General features: G+C 46.2%; 1 protein-coding gene across 2 annotated transcripts in view; it reads left to right on the forward strand.

Annotated features, from left to right (window-relative positions):
• The window catches only part of LOC140493421 (excitatory amino acid transporter 2-like), a 274,102-nt gene that overhangs the window by 242,509 nt on the left and 8,427 nt on the right, over window positions 1-23,166 (forward strand). For both annotated transcript variants that reach the window (XM_072591843.1, XM_072591844.1), the window contains 5 exons: window positions 241-367; window positions 8,328-8,561; window positions 9,239-9,433; window positions 13,455-13,589; window positions 19,703-19,934. In XM_072591843.1, coding sequence (XP_072447944.1) covers window positions 241-367; window positions 8,328-8,561; window positions 9,239-9,433; window positions 13,455-13,589; window positions 19,703-19,934 — 923 coding nt within the window. The remainder of the gene's footprint in view (window positions 1-240; window positions 368-8,327; window positions 8,562-9,238; window positions 9,434-13,454; window positions 13,590-19,702; window positions 19,935-23,166) is intronic.

Below are 23,166 nucleotides of genomic sequence, written 5' to 3' on the forward strand. Positions count from 1 at the left end.
TAGCTAAGGAACCCAGCACTAATCCATGCAGTGTGTAGTTTCTTTGTTAATGTGATATGAATACAGCTTATGATTACCCTTTCAAATAATCCTGTTTCCGAATCTCCCCTTAAGAGATTCTCCCGCTCTCTATGTTAATCTAAATCAGGATTGAGTACATGGTTGTATGAGTTAGTAATGTCTCTTTACAGATGCCACGTTCTCCCAGTCTCAAGATATTTGTGCTTCACCCCTCTGCAGGTCTAATTGGATTTTTTATTGCCTTTGGCATCGCGATGGGGAAAATGGGGGAGAGGGCGAGGCTGATGGTAGAATTCTTCAACATCCTCAATGAGATTGTCATGAAGCTGGTGATAATGATCATGTGGTAAGGACTGCACCAGTACTCTCTTTGGTTAAACGAAAAAAAACAGTCTGTTTCTAATCATCACAGTTGTCTCAAGAATGGACTCCACACAGTCAAAGGAACATCAACGTCTGCCTCACTCTGGGCCACATTCCATGTTAATTGAATTGTAGCCAGTCATTCACTTATAAAGGGGAAGCATTTCGCCAACCTTCCCCCATGGCACCTTTCCTTCAGCTGAAAATGTTCAGTGAACCAGGAGACACTGATGTTGTTAATTAATGTTGGACATTGGTTGAGAGTTTTGACTGATCTAATAAGTGGCATTTCTTAAAGATTTGGTGCGGATGTGAATGTATAGAAGAATTGGACTGACGGGCTCGATTATAAATATTTACTTTCTTCCCTGGTTGGAAAATATGACTTTGCCACAACCACTTGGCCTGATACTCAGATGGCCAGTGAGTGGCTGGCACTTGGTCAATGAGAGATGCCCGTCAGGGTCATGAGGCAATCCAGAGACCACTGACTCCATGGGAATGGTCCGGGCAATTGAAGATTCCAAAGTACCATTCCCCTGTGATGGAAGCCTCTGAAACAATCCTTTCAAGTCTTGGATTTCAAAGAGCAGTGGAGCTCATCGTGACCCAGGACCAGTTACTGGATTAAAACTTTTTCCAACTCCTGGATGACTAGCAAATGGAATGCCACGCTCAACCCCTCAACTGAATCCCACTCCCACCACAGCCAAATACTTTCCTGGCCTGGAGCCATCACCCAATAGGATCCCGTTATCCCCCAATCATCACCATGGACTTGACCCCTGAAGGTGACACACCCTGGTTTCCAGCTTGAACATTACCCCCCTCCCCATCCTGACCCCCTCCAAACATAACCAGCCTCTCCTGACAATTCCACCAAGACATAATCCCTCACATCCATTGGCCTGAACCTTCCCAGATCTCAGACCTGGGAGCCCGTATCTCCAGCTGCTGCTCTGATTTCCTCCTGTTCCTGACAACTTGCCCACCCTCAAACGATTGGCATGGTACTCCCCCGGATGGCACACATATCCCATCCCTTTCTGCTGGTTGTATCATCAAAGCCCTTGATACCCACCCTCCAAATTGCCCATTGCACTTTGTTATTGATCTGGTATCCTATCTAACAGGCACTCCAAGCCCTTGACTAACTGGCACTCTTACCCACACATTTACATTCTGTGCCCGTTCACAGCAACTAGCGAAGTGTTACGAGCTATTTGAATCAGAGAACGCACCCCACTGACAGCTGTAACATGTGGCATCCATCCTCATTCTCTTTGATGATGGGGTTTGTGGATTCCTGGACAGATTCCTAACAGGAGGCCTCTGTCCAGGAAATGTCATTATGGAAGACATCTCCAGTTGGATGCTTAAGTTACACTCCAACCGGAGATGGAAACAGGGTATCCGACACTGATTGTAACATCTGGCACCTCGTGTTTATAAAGTGCTGGAAAGGTAATAATATGACAAGTTGCATAAAAATATATCGGAGCAAGCAATTAGATTAGATTCCCTACATTGTGGAAACAGGCCTATCAGCCCAGCCAGTCCACACCGACCCTCCGAAGAGTAACCCGCCCAGACTCATTTCCCTCTGACTTATGCACCTAACACTATGGGCAATTTAGCATGGCCAATTCACCTGGCCTGCACATCTTTGGACTGTGGGAGGAAACTGGAGCACCCGGAGGAAACCCACGCAGACACGGGGAGAACGTGCAAACTCCACACAGACAGTCACCCGAGGCTGGGATCGAACCTGGGACCCTGGTACTGTGAGGCAGCAGTGCTAACCACTGAGCCACTGTACCACCCACCATGTGCCATTAGGGAGATATTAAGGCAAATGATTAGGTATTTGAGTGGAAATGGATCTTAAGGAGTATCTCAAAGGAAGAAAACGAAGTGGAGAGGTTTAGGAAGGGAACTACAGACTTGACAGTCTTGGCTACTGAATGGTACAGCCGTAAATAGTGTAACAATTAAAACCAGGCGTGCTTACAAAACTAGAATTCAATGAGTGTAAATGTTTTGCTGGGTTGTAGAGATGGGGGATTTTACAGAGGTGAGGGAGGATGAAGGCACTTCACAACAAGAATGAGGAAGCTGAATTTTAAACACTGGTTTCTGTATTAATTGAATTATGTTAATTAAAATTCAACACTTAATTAACATGAATTTGGAATTTAACATCAAGCATTTGCTAATCCGAGGCAATCAAGAGTGTGGTGCTTGAAAAGCACAGCAGGTAAGGCAGCATCCGAGGAGCAGGAGAATCAATGTTTGGGCATAAACCCTTCATCAGGAAAGTCCGATCTATGTGGGTACGGGCTGTACGTGTATGTGTGATAAATGCGTGGGGACAGAGTGTGTGTCTGTGTGCTTGCGCATGGATGTATCTGTGTAGGGGTGTGTTTGTGAGACTGCAGGGGTGTGTGTGTGTGTCTGTGTGTATGTGTTTGTGTGAGGGTGAGTGTGTATGTGAGTGTCTCTGTGTGTGTGCCTAAGTCTGTAAGGGTGTGTCTACATATGTGTACGTGTCTGTGTGAGGATGGATGTGTTTGTGTGAGGCTGAGTGTGTTTGTGTCTGCGTCTGTCAGGGTGTGTCTGTGCATGTGTATGTGTCTGTGTGGGGATGTGTGTGTATGTGTTTGTGTGAGGGGAGTGTGTATGTGGGTGTGTGTGACTGTATGTGTTTGTGTGATGGTGAGTGTGGGTGTGTGTGACTGTGTGTATGTGGGTATGTGTGTCTGTGTATGTGTGTGTGAGGGTGTGTATGTGGGTGTGGCTGTGTATGTGTTAGTGTGAGGGTGAGTGTGTATGTGGATGTGTGTGTCTGTGTATGTGTGTGAAGGTGTGTGTATGTGGGTGTGTGTGACTGTGAGAATGTGTTTGTGTGAGGTTGAGTGTGTATGTGGGTGTGTGTGACTGTGAGAATGTGTTTGTGTGAGGTTGAGTGTGTATGTGGGTATATGTGACTGTGTGTATGTGATAGTGTGAGGGTGAGTGTGCATGTGGGTGTGTGTAACTGTGTGTATATGTGTGTGAGGGTGAGTGTGTATGTGTGTGTGAGGGTGAGTGTGTATATGAGTATGTGTGACTGTGAATGTGTTTGTGTGAGGGTGTGTGTGACTGTGTGAATGTGTTTGTGTGAGGTTGAGTGTGTATGTGGGTATGTGTGACTGTGTATGTGTTAGTGTGAGGGTGAGTGTGCATGTGGGTGTGTGTGACTGTATTTGTGTGTGTATGTGGGTATGTGTGTCTATGTATGTATGTGTGAGGGTGTGTGTGTATGTGGGTATGTGTGTCTGTGTATGTATGTGTGAGGGTGAGTTTGTATGTGGGTGTGTGTGACTGTGTATGTATGTGTGAGGGTGTGTGTGACTGTGTGTGTATGGGTGTGTGTGTGTCTGTATACGTGTGTGTGAGGGTGAGTGTGTATGTGGGTGTGTGTGACTGTGTGAATGTGTTTGTGTGAGGGTGTGTGTGTATGTGGGTTTGTGTGACTGTGTGTATATCTGTGTGTGTGTATGTGGGTATGTGTGACTGTGTGTATGTGTTTGTGTGAGGTTGAGTGTGTATGTGGGTGTGTGTAACTGTGTGTATATGTGTGTGAGGTTAAGTGTGTATGTGGGTGTGTGTGAGGGTGAGTGTGTATGTGGGTATGTGTGACTGAATGTGTTTGTGTGAGGTTAGGTGTGTATGTGGGTGTGTGTGACTGTGTGTATGTGTTTATGTGAGGGTGAGTGTGTATGTGGGTGTGTGTGACTGTATGTATGTGTGTATGAGGGTGAGTGTATATGTGGGTGTATGTGTCTATGTGAATGTGTTAGTGTGAGGGTGAGTGTGCATGTGGGTGTGTGTAACTATGTGTATATGTGTGTGAGGGTGAGTGTGTATGTGGGTGTGTGTGTCTGTGTATGTGTGTGTGAGGGTGAGTGTGTATGTGGGTGTGTGTGTCTGTGTATGTGTGTGTGAGGGTGAGTGTGTATGTGAGTATGTGTGACTGTGAATGTGTTTGTGTGAGGGTGTGTGTATATGTGGGTGTGTGTGAATGTGTGAATGTGTTTGTGAGAGGTTGAGTGTGTATGTGGGTATGTGTGACTGTGTGTATTTGTGTGTATGTGGGTATGTGTGTCTGTGTATGTGTGTGTGAGGGTGAGTGTGTATGTGGGTGTGTGTGACTGTATGTATGTGTGTGTGAGGGTGAGTGTGTATGTGGGTGTGTGTGACTGTGTGAATGTGTTTGTGTGAGGGTGTGTGTGTATGTGGGTGTGTGTGACTGTGTACGTGTGTGTGAGGGTGAGTGTGTATGTGGGTGTGTGTGACTGTGTGAATGTGTGTGATGGTGTGTGTGTATGTGGGTGTGTGTGACTGTGTGTATATGTGTATGTGGATGTGTGTGTCTGTACGTGTGTGTGAGGGTGAGTGTGTATGTGGGTGTGTGTGACTGCGTGAATGTGTGTGAGGGTGAGTGTATGTAGGTGTGTGTGACTATGTGTATGTGTTTATGTGAAGGGAGTGTGAATGTGGGTGTGTGTGTCTGTGCAAATGTGTTTGTGTGAGGGTGTGTGTGTGTGTGGGTATGTGTGACTGTGTGTATGTGTTTGTGTGAGGTTGAGTGTGTATGTGGGTGTGTGTAACTGTGTGTATATGTGTAAGAGGGTGAGTGTGTATGTGGGTGTGTGTGACTGTGTGAATGTGTTTGTGTGAGGGGAGTGTGTATGTGGGTGTGTGTGACTGTGTGAATGTGTTTGTGTGAGGGGAGTGTGTATGTGGGTGTGTGTTACTGTATGTATATGTGTGTGAGGGTGAGTGTGTATGTGGGTGTGTGTGTCTGGGCGAATGTGTTTGAGTAGCGGTGAGTGTGTGTATGTGTTCGTGTGGGGGTGTATATATGTGTGTGTGCGTGTGTGTCTGTATTACTTGACTGAAAGGAGTTGCATTAGTGGCGTTGTGAGGTGATGAAGGCATGGCTGAGGGTTGGAGTGTCCAGGCTGGAGCCCGCACAGGCTGCTCAGAGAGGAGTGGGAAGGCAGTTACCTTGACAGTGGGTGTGTTGTTAAACTGATAAAGACACAAACATACAGAGTGAGTAAGGAGGGAGTTCCAGGCTTTTGACACGGTATAATATTTCACTCCAAATATGTGGCATTTGGAGTCCCCACATATTGGTCCCTCGATGTTTTTGCCTCCTGTACAGAAGCTGACCTTCCTCTGGTGTCAGGTCTCATTGAAGCAGCTACATTGGACTTGCAATGGTCCATGTCTAGATAAGAGCGGTGCTGGAAAAACACAGCAGTTCAGGCAGCATCCAAGAAGCAGGAAAATCGACGTTTCGGGCAAAAGCCCTTCATCAGGAATAGAGGCAGTGAGCCTGAAGAGTGGAGAGATAAATGAGAGGAGGGTGGGGGTGGGGAGAAAGTAGCATAGAGTACCATAGGTGGTTGGGGGTGGGGATGGAAGTGATAGGTCAGAGAAGAGGGTGGAGTGGATAGGTGGAAAGGATGATAGGCAGGTAGGATAGGTCATGAGGGCGGTGCTGAGCTGCAAGGTTGGAGCTGGGGTGAGGTGGGGGAAAGGGAAATGAGGGAACTGTTGAAGTCCACATTGATGCCCTGGGGTTGAAGTGTTCCAAGGCGGAAGATGAAGCGTTCTTCCTCCAGGTGTCTGGTGGTAGCCTAGTGATAACATTGCTTCCCCTATATGGTGTCTTGTGTTTTAAAAGCTTTTCTGATATTTTCCTGTTGGTGAGTATGAAACTGTGGTGTGTGGTTATGCACCCAGTACAGCAGCCAAGCAGTTATCCTTTGGCGTCAGACACCCACGCACAGCGGTGGCTTACAGAGCTGCAAGTCAGTAGTGCAGTCAGCCTGCCAATACCAATTGTCATGAGTAGCTTTGCAACCATGCTCTTTACAGGAGAGAATATACCCAAATCTCATACCCATACTGAGTTCACCAGATTGAGAGCTGTGTTTGGATATTAGAACACCATTAGGATTACTAACTTGTGTTGTTAGAAATCGTTGGTAGATACTCATCATAGAATCCCTACAGTATGGGAGTAGGCCTTTTGGCCCAGCTAGTCCATTCCGACCCTCTGAAGAGTATCCCACCCAGACCCATTCCCCTACCCTATTACCCTGCATTTCCCCCTGACTAATACACCTAACCTACACATCCCTGAACACTACGGGCAATTTAGCATGGCCAATTCACCTAACCTGCGCACCTTTGGATTGTGGGAGGAAATCAGAGCACCCGGAGGAAAACCACCCAGACACGGGGAGAATGTGCAAACTCCACACAGTTGCCCAAGGCTGGAATCAAACCTGGGTCCCTGGCACAGTGAGGCAGCAGTGCTATCCGCTGAGCCACCGTGCCTCCCCTAGTGATGCTAGGGAAGAATCCACAAAGCAGATATTACTTGGTGCCAAAACTTTTGACTTTTTTCTTCCTGTGAAACGAAAAGGCTTGCCCCTTTGCTTGCTCTGTATAGAGTAGAAACTGAGTTGGCCAAATATCAATATCATACAGACTTGCATTCATACAACGCCACTCACAACCACTAGATGTCTCCAAGCATTTGACAGCCAATGAAGTCCATTTGAACTGCAGTCACTGATGTCATGTTGGAAAGCTGGCAGCCATTTTTTCAAAGCATGTTCGAACCAACAGGAATGTGATTATCAATGTGTTGCAATGGAGTATCAGAGAACAGGAGAGCTGAACAGGAGAGCAGGCTTGAAGAATCGAATGGCCTACTCCTGTCCCACTTCTTATGGTCTTTCATCAATTTAGAAAACCTACTAAATCTTCATATCACACACACAGAGCACCAATTAACCTTGCTTTAATCCAAATATAAGAACTGGTGGATTCTGGGTAATTCAAGATGGAGGACAGGAAAACGTTTGTGGCTCTAAGAGCTGCTCCTTGTTTGAGGTATACTCAGTGTTGGAACTGATTCCTCGAATTCTAGGAGCAGTAATTACTATTTTAAAAGCTGTTGCATTATTTTTGGAACTTTGGGGAAAAAACACACAGACAATGCAAGTAAACAAAATAACTGACTTGATTTAGTTTTTTTTTACACCAGTCAAGACGTTGTGCAGGGCACACACCCCTGGTCCAGGTAGCTCTTAGATGGGTGATTAAAAGATTCTGAAACCTGGGGACATTGTTTTGAATCCAATACGAGATCGTTAAGTTTGATTACTGTAATATTTAAAATAATTTCCATATTGACTTTCACTCCAAAACAAAACCCCTTCATAGCCTCTGAGCTCATAGGAGTTAGGAATCTAATTTACTGAAATTTCCTGATTATATATCTTGATTGTTCACATGGATAAATGATAGATAGAGACAAGAACTTGCAGTAGGTTAGACACTGCATTTTATTGCTATTAGTCAATGTTGTAATACAGCATTTTGACACTGAGATACCCCACATATACACCTTGATGTTACAGCCTTCACGATATGGCTGTGGAGGTCTTGGTGGGACAGGGGCAGTGTCTTTACTTCTGCGTCTGATGTTCTACGCTCAAATGCCATACCAGCACCTGTTGGCATATTCATGGTGTAGCTCAAAGACCTGTATCTTTACAACTGTTTCCCTAAAGGGGAGGGAGAACATACATGACATGATATAAAATGAAATGGTTAATAACAAGATTGCCTCTTGCACTCACCTGGGACAGCAGATATAGGAACAAGAGTTGACCATTCGTCTCAGGCCCTCAGATGAGCATCTCAGCTGAAACACAGCACAATGCCATGTCTAGTACCAAACTCCCTCAAGTGAGACATGACCCAGAGGTCAGAGTGCTACTACTGAACCACAACAGGCAGACAGGCCGAGTGCTAATCTTCAAAGGTCCTTCCTGAGCTCTAATCTTTGATGTTTCCCCTTTGTGTTATTAAAGGTATTCGCCCTTCGGTATCGCCTGTCTAATCTGTGGAAAGATTGTGGCCATTAAAGACTTGGAGGTCGTCGCTAGGCAACTGGGCATGTACATGGTGACTGTCATCACAGGGCTCATCATCCACGGAGGCATCATCTTGCCTCTGATATATTTTGTGGTGACAAGAAAAAATCCTTTCTTATTCTTAGCAGGCATCTTCCAGGCCTGGATCACCGCCTTAGGGACTGCATCCAGGTACCAGGACAATGCGTTGTTCCTCGTCGCTTTTATCTTAGAGAGGGACAACTGTCTGTTTGAAGCACAGGGCTTTGAGTATGAGCTGTCTCTCACACACACTCACTTCTGAATGGATCCAACTTCCACAGTGAATGGGAAGGGTCACCAGTGGATACATTGGCTTGCAGGTTTCTCAGGTTACCGCAGAGTGTCAACGCATTCAACACATACCCCTAGACAGTAGGAAGGACAATGTCCACTTATACAAAGAAATTGAGGGAGGGGAAGAATGGCTCCAGAATTGTCAAACATTGGCGATCCCACGCAGCTAGGTGTGCCAGGAAATTTAACCTGGAAATTCCAGATACAATCCAAACCGAGCCTGAGGAGAGGAACCAGAGGCTGCTGGGTCGGTCACGGCTGAGAGTAGGGATCAGACAGGGATGGAGCAAGGAAGGGAAAGCAGCAAACTGGGAACAACAAGGAACATGGGGCGAGGAATGGCAAACTGGCATCAGGGAGGTGGTGTCTGTGTGGGAAAGGGAACAGGTTAAACAGAATAGAATGAAGAGGATAGGAGCAGGGTAGCTGTTTGCTGGGATAATGACTAAGAGAGGGGAGCAGGATTATGGATATGAAGCTGATGGTGATGTTTGATGGATATGATTGTGTCGGTTTGTTTTTTTTTCTCTCAGTGCTGGCACTCTGCCAGTTACCTTCCGCTGCCTGGAGGAGAATCTGGGAATTGACAAGCGAGTGACCCGCTTTGTCCTTCCTGTTGGAGCGACCATCAACATGGATGGAACCGCACTCTATGAGGCTGTGGCTGCTATATTCATCGCCCAGATGAACAATGTTCACTTGGATGCTGGACAGATAGTGACCGTGAGGTGGGTTTGAAAGCATTTCCTGTTGTCCCCTTCACAACTGTGGAAAGCACTGCTGGTTCTCTTGTGAAACCTGTAACAATAACACCTATTCCCACTGAAATCTAAAGATGACAATCATCCCGAACCACCAAGTTTGCTTCTGTTTGAACCTGTGGAATGTGGCGACTGAGGAGCAGTGTGCAAACCAATTTTTCTGAAGATTGTCCCAGTGTGCAACCTCACTGAAGGCTCAAACAGCACTGCTTAGGCCTAGGGCTCTCAACGTCTCTGTTGTGAGCTGCCTTCTTAAACTGCTGCAGTCCATGTACTGTAGGTAGAGCCACAATGCCGTTAGGAAGGGAATTCCAAGATTTTGATCTAGGGACAGTGAAGGAACGGTGATTTATTTCCAAGTCAGGATGGTGAGTGACTTGGAGGGGAGCTTGCAGGTTCCGATATTCCCATGTATCTGTTGCACCCGTCTTTCTGGATGGAAATGGTCGTGGGTGTGGAAGGTGCTGTTGAACGATCTTTGGTGAATTTCTGCAGCGCGTCATGTAGATACTGAGCATCGGTGGTGGAGGGAGTGGATGCTTGTGGGTGTGGTGCCAATAAAGCGGGCTGCTTTGTTCTGGATGGTGTCAAGCTTCTTAAGTGTTGTTGGAGCTGCCCCCATCCGGAGAAGTGAGCAACATTCTACCTCACATTACACAGTGATTGTGCGACACGTTATGCTGGAGGGTATTCTCAATATGAAGGCAGAAAGACTGGTTACTCTTACCGATGCTGTCATGGACAGATGCACGTGCTGCTGGCAGGTTGGTAAGTGTTAGGCCAAGTATGTTTTTCCCTCTGGTTGCTTCCCTCGCCACCTGCTGCAGACCCAGTGTAGAAGCTGTGTCCTTTCGAACCCAACCAGCTCGATCAGTAGTGCTGCTACTGAGCCATTCGTGATGGTGGACATTGAAATCCCCCCACCCAGAGTATATTCTATATCCCTACCACCCTCAGTGCTCCCTCCAAGTGTTGTTCAACATGGAGAAGTACTGATTCATCAGCCATGGGAGAATGGTAACCAGCAGGAGCTTTCCTTAATAGCTGTCTGGAGTTAGGCCACAGATCAGCTCGGATCTCATTGAATGGCAGAAAAGGTTCAAGGGGCTGAATGGCCTTCGCTGGTTCCTATCTTCCTACCTTGACCCGGTGCCATGAGACTTCATGCGGTCCGGAGTCAATGTTGAGGGCTCCCAGGACAACTCCCTTCTGACTGTGTACAGCTGTGCAGCCACTTCTGCTTGGTCTGCCTGGTGTTTGTGATGTCTCACACATTGTCCATAAGGGTGTGTTTCTATGAGCTTGTCACACTTGTCACTTAACTAGTCTGTGAGACAGCTCTCCCCATTTTGGCACTAGCCCCCAGATGTTAGTGAAGGGTACTTTACAGGGTCAACAGGGCAATTTCTGCTGTTTCTCCTTCTCAGTGGCTAGGCCATCTCAGACAAGAGTGAAGAGTCATACAGTCATAGAGACTTACAGCATTGCCACCTCTGGCAATGAAATAATATCAGGAACGGAAAATACCTCGAGCCAGCTCAGTTGCCCTGCAAGTGGATGGTTATAAAGTTCTCTCTGGCCTTTCGGACTCTGACATCTTGAGTCACCTCCTGCCCTGTGTGTCCATCGTTTGCAGGGAGCTCCACCTCAGCGTCTAGACCCTGTACATCATTCATCCTGACCTCATGTAAAGTGGCCGAAGGAAGTGTCCAGGTAGGCCCTAGTGTGAAGGAGCTATCAGGAGAACCCTTCTCCTCCACCAGCCGTGCCATAGGAACCCTACTCTGAGCAACCTATACCCTTGTGTGTTGAGGGTATGGTGGCTTCAATGTGATGGCTTGCAGTCCTAGAGATAGTACCTTGGGGAAGATGAGGTTTTGAGTGAGTCTGTCTTTTCCATTGACTCTTGCTGACATCAGAGATCACAATCAGGACATGATTCCCTAATGGGGGAACATCGGAATTGGAGTTGATGAGGAATATTGAGATTCTTGTTCACTCTGAATTGAAGCCCTGTAGGAGGTCTCACCTACAGGAAGCAGAGTGGGGAAGATCAATGACCTTCTTTCTACACTGCAGCCCGAAAACGCTGTTCACCTGGGTGGTGTTCTCTGGTTTGATTTATTGTTGTCACATGTACCTAAGTAAAGTGGAAAGTTTGGTTTTGCATGCAGTGCAGGCAGACCATGCTATACAAACAGATACAGGTCATGGGATGTTTAGACAGAGTGAGGAGTACAAAGTTATGGCTGCACAAAAGCAAAATCAACACTAGATTTGCAATTTGGGAGGTCCATTCAGCAGTCTGATAACAGCAGGGAAGAAGTTGTTCTTGGCCCTATAGGTATGTGTGTTTAAGCTTTTGTTGGACCAGAATCTAGTGGCACGGCCTCTTCTGCTGGCCATCTGCAAAGAGCACTCCTCTCTCTTGCACCCACCCCATCCACCAGGTCCCTGTCAGAGAAATCTGGCACCATCTTCGCTGTCAATGAGTTGGTCAACCTCAGAACGACAGTGCACATCTGGGCGCACTACGCTTTATTGAGGGCATGGGCACTGGGAGAGCCAATGTTTCTGTGGATACCACAGTGTATGATAAGAGGGAGCAAACATCTGATGTGAAGGGTGCCGTAGCAGTGGGGTTGGTCATTAATGTGGTGCGTTTGGTAAGAAACAGGAAGAGAATTTGCCAGGATTCACAGCAATAAATCCTCAACCCAAACCCAACCCAATTCAGACTTAGCCAAAAAAATGAAAGCGTGGGATTCGACTCATTGCGTCAAATCAATATGGACATACATCTACTGCAGTTGGAGCAAGAGCAGAGGCTCTTAGTGAAGGGGAAGTTAATTCCATAGTTAGGGTATTTAAAGAGATGCCTGCAGATTGACTTCTTGACCTGTTGGTGAGAGGTTGATCTCATTGTTGAAGGGAGGAAGGACAGATTGGGAAAGTCTGACTCCAACAGCAAGAATCTAAATCCTGACCCCCTCACCTGATTAAGTTATCACAGTCATCATAATTCTCAGCCCTTCAGAGCTGTCCGGACAGTCTGAGAGTCCAGGGAACAGAAAGCTCGCCTTCTTTCATGTTCCCACATCAATATTTGCTCTTACCTTTGAATGAGTTTCTGTCCCCGTGATAAGAAGGTCATGTCGCTTTGTCTCTGGGCAGATTTATTGTGAAGTCATGTGGACCTCTCCCAAAGGCAGGTTCCATGTGAGACCCGTCCACCATTTGTCCTAAAATCAAAGGAAGCAGTTATGCTACTCTCACCCCTCTTCATCTAACCCGATCAAAATAACGGTCATATTGAATGTCACCATTATTTTTAAAATTGAAGGAAAATTAAGCTGTGGAGAGAGAGAGCATTGAGTGAAGGAAATGGGGTTGACTGAAGACCTGGGAATTCAAGGAGCTGGAAACGTGTCTCGTGCAGAATGTGAGTCTGAGAACGAGTGATATGAAGGCAGAGAACTGTCTTGTAGAGTTGGGGGAGCATGGTACCCTGGAGTGTGGATGGTAAGACTGGGATATCACGTCTTGGGATCCATTCCTGCTTGGTGTTAAGAGATGAAACAGCAGGGAGGAGGCAATTTGTGGTAAAATTTGGAGTTGTCTTCACTCTCGAGGATGGTAATAAAAGGGTTCAGCTGGGGAACAGCAACGGGCTTGAAAGACGTGGTGAAGCCAGATCTAGCTGGGGATTGTCAGATCAGTTTTATACAAAGTCCATCTCAGCTAATAGCCTTCAAATTCCAGGCCACAGCATTGCATAGACAGTGGAGCACAAAAAGATAAAGCACGTGATTAGGCTGGAACTTTCCGGATGGTCAATCTGAGGGCAGAATAGCTAAAACCGAGGAACGAGTGGGAACAGTGACAGGCAGAAAATGATCCACACCAGAGGGAGACATTGACTCGTTCCCCAGTGGCCCACACTCCGTGACCTCTTTCCTAAAGAGACTGTTTCATGTTTGCTTCACAGTTTGACAGCTACACTGGCCAGTATTGGAGCTGCAAGTATACCCAGTGCCGGCCTGGTCACCATGCTGTTGATTCTCACTGCTGTTGGCCTACCCACACAAGACATCAGCCTCCTTGTAGCTGTTGACTGGCTCCTGTAAGTAAAAACCCTTCTGTTCAAAAGTTCAATCAAATGGTTTCTGTTTTCACCTCATTTCAAGAACCTGAAGCCCTCTCCTGGTACCCCTTCGTGTGTCTGGGCCAAACTATTTTAACAGTCTGTGTCAGAGGTCCGAGGGGAATACACCTGTCACTTATGGACTGGACTTCGCTCCTGTGGGTTTACAACTGCAGCTTGCAATGTTTTATGGGATACAACGAGATGGCTAAGTGAATGGTACACAAAGCTTGTTGTAATGCGTGATAACCTATTTATGCCTGATGGTGATGACAGACCACTAATAAACTCCCCCAAACAGTGCTGCTAGGGTCATTATTCCTTGAGTCCTTTGTTATATCTGCATAGTATGAGCTGACGGTACCCAACGGTTTTAACAGAGACCGTGTGCTGAGAATGAAGTGTGGGGTTGAATGATGTGAAGAAGACAATAATGGGATTACAGACAGCTATCGATAAATTGACTGAATGGGCAAAAATATCTGGCAGACTAGTATAATGCTTTAATCTTTTAACTCTGTTTCTCTCACTATTTTGTACTTAAGCATTTTTTGTAATGAGCTACTTTGTACCTATGATGGTGCCGTGTGTGACAACATTATACACTTTTCACCATACTCCTGTAACCGAATACACATGACAATAAAATCTAAATCTAAATCCAAATAATGCAGCAAAATGTGATGTTATCCACTTTGGAAGGAAAACTATAAATTCCTTTTTTAAAAAAATGGAGAACAACTGCAGAATTCTGAGATTCACAGGGATTTAGGCATTCTAGTGCAGGAGTTACAAAAATAAAGTCAGTTTACAGGTACTGTCCATAATGAAGAGCGCTCATTGAATGCTATCCTTTATTCCAAGGGGAACTGAGCATAGAGGGTAAGGTGTTGTGGTTCATTTATACAAGGTATCTCAAATGCCTTGTTGCCGTTTTTGATCTCCTTGGGTGTAAATATGATTAGATAAGATTCCCTACAGTGCGGAAACAGGCCCTTCAGCCCAACAATTCCACACTGACCCTCCGAAGAGTAACCCACCCAGACTCATTTCCCTCTGACTAACACACCTAACACTACGGGCAATTTAGCTCTTGCCAATTCACCTGACCTGCACATCTTTGGACTGTGGGAGGAAACCGGAGCACCCGGAGGAAACCCACAGAGACACGGGGAGAATGTGCAAACTCCACACAGTCAGTCAACCGAGGCTAGAATTGAACCTGGGACCCTGGTGCTGTGAGGCAGCAGTGCTAACCACTGAGTCACTGTGCTGCCCTGTTGGAGGCAGTTGCAAGATAGTTTACTGTTTCGGTGCTGGACTGAAAGCTGGTTGTCTAGTAAAGAAGGATAATACAGGCTGAGCTTGTTTACAGTGTGAGCGGTGACTTGGTTGAAGTGTATAGGACACCGAATGGTGGTTGCAAGGTGGACGTGTTTCCTCTTGTGGGTGAATAAAGAATGAGGGGCCACCATTTTGAAATTAGGGGCCACCCTTTTAGGACTGAGAGGAATGGAATTTCTCTCTCTGAGCTGGGTGCAATTCGGAACTCTTTGCCTCAGAAGAGGGTGGAAGTGAGATCATTCTTTGCAAGACAGGGACATCAAGGCTAACCAGGGGTAGATGGGAATGTGGAAATTGGAACACAAGCAGGTCAGCCATGGTCCTACGTTGACTGCGAGAACAGGCTCAAGGGGCTGAATGGTCTACCTCTGCTTCTAATTTGGAAGGAAGCGAATATACAGTCACCAAATTTGCAGACAACACAAAAGTGGGCGGAAAGGCAGTTTACAAATGGGATACAAACAATTTACAGAGATATTGATAGGTTAAGTGAGTGGGCAGAAATTTGGCAAATGGAGTATAATCTGGGAAAACGTGAAATTGATTTTTATGGAAGGGAGAACAAAAGAACAGGGTATAATGATAAGGTTAAGGAACCGTGGTTTACTAAAGAAACTATCTCTTGTTAAGCGGAAGAGGGAGACTTCTGTGACGTTGAGACGAGGTGGTCTAGATGAGGCGATGGGGAGTTACAGATGACCTAGGAAGGATTTAAAGAGAGAATTAAGAAGAGTAAGGAGGGGTCTTTAGTAGATAGAATATAGGAGAACCCTAAAGCTTTCTATCGGTATGTGAGGAATAAAAGGATGACTAGGGTAGGAATAGGTCCAGTCAAAGACAGAAATGGGAGGTTGTTTGTGGACACTGTGGAGATAGGAGAGGTGCTAAATGAATTCTTCTTATGTGTTTTCACTCAAGAAAAGGAGAACATTGTAGAGGAGAAGACTGAGATACAGGCTATTAGACTTGAAAGGATTGAGGTTCATAAGGAGGGGGTGTTATCAATTCTAGAATGTGTAAAAGTAGATAAGTCCCCTGGGCTAGATGGGATTTATCCGAGGATTCTCTGGGAAGCTAGGGAGGAGGTGGCGGAGCCTTTGGCCTTGATCTTTGAATCATCATTGTCTACAGATTTTGTCCTGGAGGATTGCAAATGTTGTGCCCTTGTTGATGAAGGGCAGTAGAGATGACCCAGGTAATTATAGACCAGTGAGCCTTACATCTGTTGTAGGAAAGGTTTTGGAAAGGATAATAAGAGATATGATTTATAATCATCTGGCAAGCAACAATTTGATTAGAGATACTCCACATGGTTTTGTCAATGGCAGATCGTGTCTCACAAACCTCATTGAATATTTTGAGAAGGTGACCAAGCATGTAGATGAGGGTAGGGCAGTTGACTTGGTGTACATGGAGCTCAGTAAAGCCTTTGATAAATGTGGAGACATAGGATTGAGGGTGGTTTAGCAGTTTGGATTAGAAACTGGCTTTCTGTAAGAAGGCAACGAGTGGTGGCTGATGGAAAGTATTCAGCCTGGAGTCCGGTTACTAGTGGTGTGCCACAAGGATCTGTTTTGGGACCACTGCTATTTATCATTTTTATAAATGACTTGGACGCAGGCAAAGGATGGATGGGTTAGTAAGTTTGCAGATGACACTAAAGTCGCTGGAGTGTTGGACAGTGTGGAAGAATGTTACAGGTTGCAGGGGGACTTGGATAAACTGCAGAATTGAGCTGAGAGGTGGCAAATGGAGTTCAATGCAGATAGATGTGAGGCAATTTACTTTGGGAAGAATAACAGGAAGGCAGAGTACTTGGTCAATGGAAGGATTCTTGGTAGAGTGGATGTGCAGATGGATCCTGGTGTCCATGTACACAGATCCCTGAAAGTTGCCACCCAAATTGATAGTGCTGTTAAGAAGGCATACGGTGTGTCAGATTTTATTGGTAGAGAAATTGAGTTCTGGAGCCGTGATGTCACAAAACGCTAGTGTAGCCACACTTAAAATATTGTGCACAGTCCTGGTCACCCCATTACAGGAAGATGTGGAAGCATTGGAAAAGGTGCAGAGGAGAATTACCAGGATTTTGCCCGGTCTCAAGGGAAGGTCTTGTGAGGAAAGGCTGAGAGACTTGGGTCTGTTCTCATTGGAGAGAAGAAGACTAAGAGGGGATATGATAGAGACGTACAAGATGACTAGAGGATTAGATAGGGTAGATAGTGAGAGTCTTTTTCCTAGGATAATGATGTCAGCTTGTACAAGGGGGCACAGCTATAAATTGAGGGGTGATAGATTTGAGATAGATGTCAGAGGCAGGTTTCTTTACTCAGAGTGGTAAGGGCGTGGAATGCCCTGCCTGTCAATGTAGTTAACTCAGCCACATTAGGGAGATTTAAACAATCCTTGGATAAGCACATGGATGATGATGGGATAGTGGAGGGGGATGGGCTTAGATTAGTTCGCAGGTCAGCACAACATCGAGGGCCGAAGGGCCTGTTCTGCGCTGTATTGTAGAATGTTCTATTGTTTAAATGGGGAAAAACTGCACAAAGCTGCAACACAAAAGAACTTAGAGGGTACTTAAGTACGAAACACAGGAGGCGAGCACACAGGAACAGCAGGTAAGTCAGCAAGGTTGATGGAATATTGGCCCTTATTTCAATGAGGCTGGAGTCGAAGAGTAGTGAAAGCTTACTGCTACTGTACGAGGTGATGGTGAGACCACACCTGGAGTACTGTGAGCAGCTTTAGTCCCTTTGTTTAAGGAAAGGTGTTATTCCATTGGAGGCAGTTCGGAGAAGGTTCACTGGGATGATCCTTGGAATGAAAGAATTGTCTCATGAGCAAAGGGTAAACAGGTTGGGACTCCACTCACTGCAGTTTACAAGAATGAGAGATATCGGATTCTGAATAGGTTTGATCGGATAAAGATTCCCCTCATAGGAAAATCTAGGACCAGAGGGTATCGTCTCAGAATAAGGGGGCACCACTTTAATTCCGGGATGGGGAGGAATTTCTTCTCTCAGAGGGTTGAGTGTCTTTGGAATTCCTCGCCACAGAGTGGGGGCAGAGTCCGTGTCTATGGTTAAGGCTCCAACAGATAGATTCTCGATCAATTGGGGAATACAGGGAAAGGGCAGGAAAGTGGATGTGAGGAATGTCGGATTAGCCACGATCCAGTTGAAGGGTTGAGGGGCTGAATGGCCTTCTCCAGTTTCTATTTCTTCTGTTCTTATTAATTCAGATGTTCCACTGTCAGAGGACCTGAATGAAAGAATTTCCCTCAGTGGCAAGGAGAGGCTGGGGTATTCAGACCCTTCCCTCAACCATTCTGAAATCAACCAATGGGATTGCAGTACAGGCAGCGGCATTACATCCCCAGGAATGTCTGGAATCTCCTATTTTAATGTGGAAAAGTCTGCTCACTTCCCCATTAGTATTTGGCTAAGGTGCATAAACAATACCCCAGTTCTCAGCTCAATATTCCAGCAAAGTACATAGCATTCCCAAATTCCCCAGCTCGCTCTTTGGGATCAGCACATCAATATTCCATCAGTGCCACTTCCCAACCTTAACTTCCTGCCAAATCTGGAGTTTTCAGACCCCCTCACTAACACCTGCTTACATACATGTAGAGGTTAGAATGAGTTAACGTGCACAGACACAAACACGTACACACACACAAACACACACCCACCCTACCTGTGTGCAGATTACACACACACACACAGACACACACACACAGACACACACACACACACAAACACACACCCACCCTACCTGTGTGCAGATTACACACACACACAGACACACACACACAGACACACCCACACACAGAAACACACACACAAACACACACCCACCCTACCTGTGTGCAGATTACACACACACACAGACACACACACACACAAACACACCCTACCTGTGTGCAGATTACACACACACACACACAGACATACACACAGACACACACAGACACAGACACATATACACACACACACACAGACACACACATATATACACACACACACACACACACACACACACACACACACAGACACACACACATACACACACACACACACACACACACACACACACCTACCTGTGTGTAGATTGGCTGTCATGTTTCCTACCACAGTGACTGCAATTAAAGAAAAGGTACTTTGTGGCAGTAAAACTGTTTCCACTGTGTAGTGGTGGTGACCGGTGCTATGAAAATGCAGTCTCTGTTTATAGATGCTCATGGTGCCTCAGAAGAGCACTACACAAACTGCTTTTCAGAAACATGCTGTGTGCGTGTGTGTATCTGTCTGTGTGAATCATAGAATCCCTACAGTGTGGAAACAGGCCATTCTGCTCCACAAGTCCAAACCGACCCCCTGAAGAGTATCCCACCCAGACCCATTCCCCTACCCTATTATCCTATAGTAACCCCTGACTAACGCTCCTAACCTACACATACCTGAACACAATTTAGCATGGCTAATTCGCCTAACCTGCACATCTTTGGCTTGTGAGAGGAAACCGGAGCATCTAAAGAAAACTCACGTAGACAGGGGGAGAATGTGCAAACTCCACATAGACAGTCGCCCGAGGCTGGAATCGAACCCGGGTGTGTGTATGTGTGTGTGTGTGTCCCTGTCCATCCCCTCAACATTGTGACATAGCAGTGTCGTCACCTCAGACACGGTTGTCGTGGGAATCTGAGTAGTTGTCTTTGTATTTTGCCTGTCTCATTGCAGAGACCGGATGAGGACCTCTGTGAATGTCGTCGGTGACTCTTTTGGAGCTGGCATCGTCTTCCACCTATCGAGGGAGGAGCTGGCAAATATCGATGCCCAACACGCTCGGCTGGAAGAGGAGCGGTTGCTGAAGGCTGTCCTATTGCACGATGGCACAAAGGCCTACCAGGAGAATAACTCGAACCCTGGCAATTACTCAGGCAACAACACAGTGGAAGAAAAGGATGGCAAGGTACATTTGATATACACCGATATCGAGACCTGCATTTAACACTGCCTTGTTTCCATCCAACTCTCTCCATTCCCATCTGTTTGTTATATCAGTCGATATATACCTCAACTCTCACTGTGGCTAGGAGCTTCACAAAATTTATAAAGAGATAAAGGGAGCATCAGTTTGTTATAATAGTGTCTACTCTGCTTCTTTCAGACACTTGAATTTAATGCCATATCCCTTATAACCTTCTGAGGACAGGTTGTGTAGATGAAATACATCCATTATAAAGTATTGATGAAAATTTACATAATTCAACTTCTCCAGATTCCTTTTGTCCTCTTAAAGCTGAGGTCTCCCTGGCAGTGAAAGGAGAACGTATATTGTATGTTCCAGCCTCAGTGCCAGTTTAACACAGTGAGAGACGACGGGTGGAGAGATTAATCTGAGACGTGCCACGTCTCAGTGAGGTTGGGAATGGAAAGGGGGAGTTAGGGTCATAGGCATCATGGTGACCTCCTTGCCTTGTGCAGGAATTGACCCCACACTGTCTGGGTACATTGCAAACCAGCCATCCAGCCAACTCAGCGAACTAACCTCTTTAGTGAGTGGGAACAAAAGGGGATGAGGAAGCCAGGGGGTGGATGTAGTCAACGTGATAAACCGAGAACCCTCGTCCAGGTAAGCAAGAGGATAGCCCCCAGAGCTGATGGGCATCGGGGGAGGGGTGGGGTCAGTGATGGAGGGAAGGGGAGGGCAGTGATTGAGGGACGGCTCAGTGATTGAGAGAGGGTGAGTGTTTGAGGGAGGAGTGACTAATTGAGGGTGAGTCAATGAGGGAGATGAGTGATTGATTAAGGGAAGTATAAGGGGAGGGGTAGTTGAGGGAGTGGTCAGTGAATAAAGGAGAGCGAGTTAGTGATTGAGGGGGTGAATGAGCAAGGGGTCAGGGTTTAGGGGGTCAGTGATTGAGGGAGGGCTCAGTGATCGAGGCATGAGTGGTTGAGGGAGGTGAGTAGTTGAGGGAGGGTGAGTGAGTGAGGGAGGAGGGGGTCAGTGATTGATGGGCGTGATGACAATTGGTTGAAAAGTGAGACAGGCCAGAATTGGAGGTTGGGAGGGAGAAATGTTCTTTTGAGGGGCCCAGAGAGGATGTTGCTCCTCGTGACACCTCCCCCTGTCCCCCCCAAGATGGTGAGGTGAAGGTGCCACCTACCTCCCACCCATCCCCCCCAGATGGTGAGGTGAAGGTGCCAGCTACCTCCCATATTCAGCTGGTGCCCTTGTACATTGTGATGGTCACCTTTTCTGATTAAGTCCCAACACCGTCATTATCAATCCTTCTCCCTTGTTCTTTAAAAATGAAGAAATAACTTTTGCCCTCCCCACTGAACCCTAGTGGTGAGATTCAGTGATGGATTGATGTTTATCCTTGTGAGGTGAATATCATGATTAGTGGAGATGCTCATGGACACCCAGACACAGGGACAAGGGGAGATCTTTCAGATAATTTCATCGAATCAGAACAAGTGCTATCTCCCCATTCTGCGAATTGTAATGTTCCCTGGGAATGAACGTAAATCTGAATAACTCCATAATTTCTGCAGCCTCAGCGCAGGTAGCTGAAGGTGGGTTCTTTATCTGCTACAAAACAACAACAACCATATCTTGTGTATGTGAGACACTAGAGGTGCGAGCCATTGATTGCGATACCATAGGTAAAAACAATGACTGCAGATGCTGGAAACCAGAGTCTAGATTAGAGTGGTGCTGGAAAAGCACAACAGTTCAGGCAGCATCCGAGGAGCAGTAAAATCGGTGTTTCGGGCAAAAGCCCTTCATCAGGAATACATACCATATGAAGCTCTGTTGGCCAGGCTGGTGTTTTGGGGTATACAGACTGTTAATCTATGAATTATGTTCATCACAAGCATTTGTTGAGCTCATGTGTCTGTAATGTATATGGCTATATTTTTACACATGTCTATTCATTCCACCCCCCTCATCGTCTGTATGTACTGATGAACGCGTTCTGCTCTGAACATCTTCGTTTCTTCTGTCCTTTGGGGTTTCCTGTATGTGTGTCCTCTGGAGTATCCCGGGGCCTTTGCTGAACTGTGGGTTTCCGAGCTTGAGGAAGGAGCAGCAGATTGAGACTTTCGGTCTCGTATTCAGCCAAGGAGAACAAAACAGCCTTTTTATATTGCCAAAAAAAAAACTCAAACTTACTTCAGTTCAATTTGTCCTCACAGGAGGTTGGTCCTTTGGGGACTATGAGCTCTGAAACCCCACCCTCAAAATATAAGTTGATGAAGTTGTTAAGTTACTATTATTGAGTGAGGCAATTGTGACTCAGTGGTTAGCATTGCTGCCTCAGAGGCCCAGGTTCAATCCCATCCTCAGACAACTGTTTGCGTGAAGTTTGTACAGTCTCCCCGTGTCTGCATGGGTTTCCTCTCACATGGATATGCAGGCTAGGTGGGCTATCCATAGGAAATGCAGAGTTACGGAGATAGGGTAGGGGGATAGTTTCGGGTGTAGAGGGTCAGTGTGCACTCGATGGGGCTGAAGAGCCTGCTTCCAAGCTGTAGGGAATCTATGAAAAGTTGAACACAAGCCACGGAGACTAATCCTTAGATTGAATTCTAAAATGGGGTTGGGGTCATCCTGTCCTGTATTCCCTTCGTCAAAATGTCAGTTGGTAACAGACAAGTTGGTCAGAAGGTTCAAATCCTGAAGCAGAACACAGTCATGGCCCAGAGTCCCAGGGCAGGACTGAGTGGGTGCTGTCAGTGTCAGAGGCGTTGTCTCTTAAGTGAGATATTATAAACGAAAGCCCCAATTTAAAACCTTCCAGTCCTCCATTAGCTGGCAATTGAACAAAAATATATAAAATCAACAATATATAAAAATATGGAAGAGGCTTCTCCAACTAATCACTGACCTTATGGTGGTCTCTTTAGTTCAGTAATGACAAACACACTGTGACAGGCACAAACCTTGCTGCTCCTGTTAATGTCAACTCTGGCCATCAATAGCCACGCAGGTTTCAACAAACATCATTCACGCCTTCAAGGGCAGCTTGAGAAAGCGACAGACCAACTGGATATTGCCAGGAAGTTGTTTTTAACACAGATTTGATGAGCTGAAGGGCTGTTACTGTGCTGTAGACTTCTCTGACTCCATGAAGCAGAAAGAATCCAACATGGCCACCATCCCTGGGGCTGTGCGCTCTCTGTGGTGGCCATTG

The sequence above is a fragment of the Chiloscyllium punctatum genome, chromosome 22, assembly GCF_047496795.1.
Source record: "Chiloscyllium punctatum isolate Juve2018m chromosome 22, sChiPun1.3, whole genome shotgun sequence".
NCBI lineage: Eukaryota > Metazoa > Chordata > Chondrichthyes > Orectolobiformes > Hemiscylliidae > Chiloscyllium > Chiloscyllium punctatum.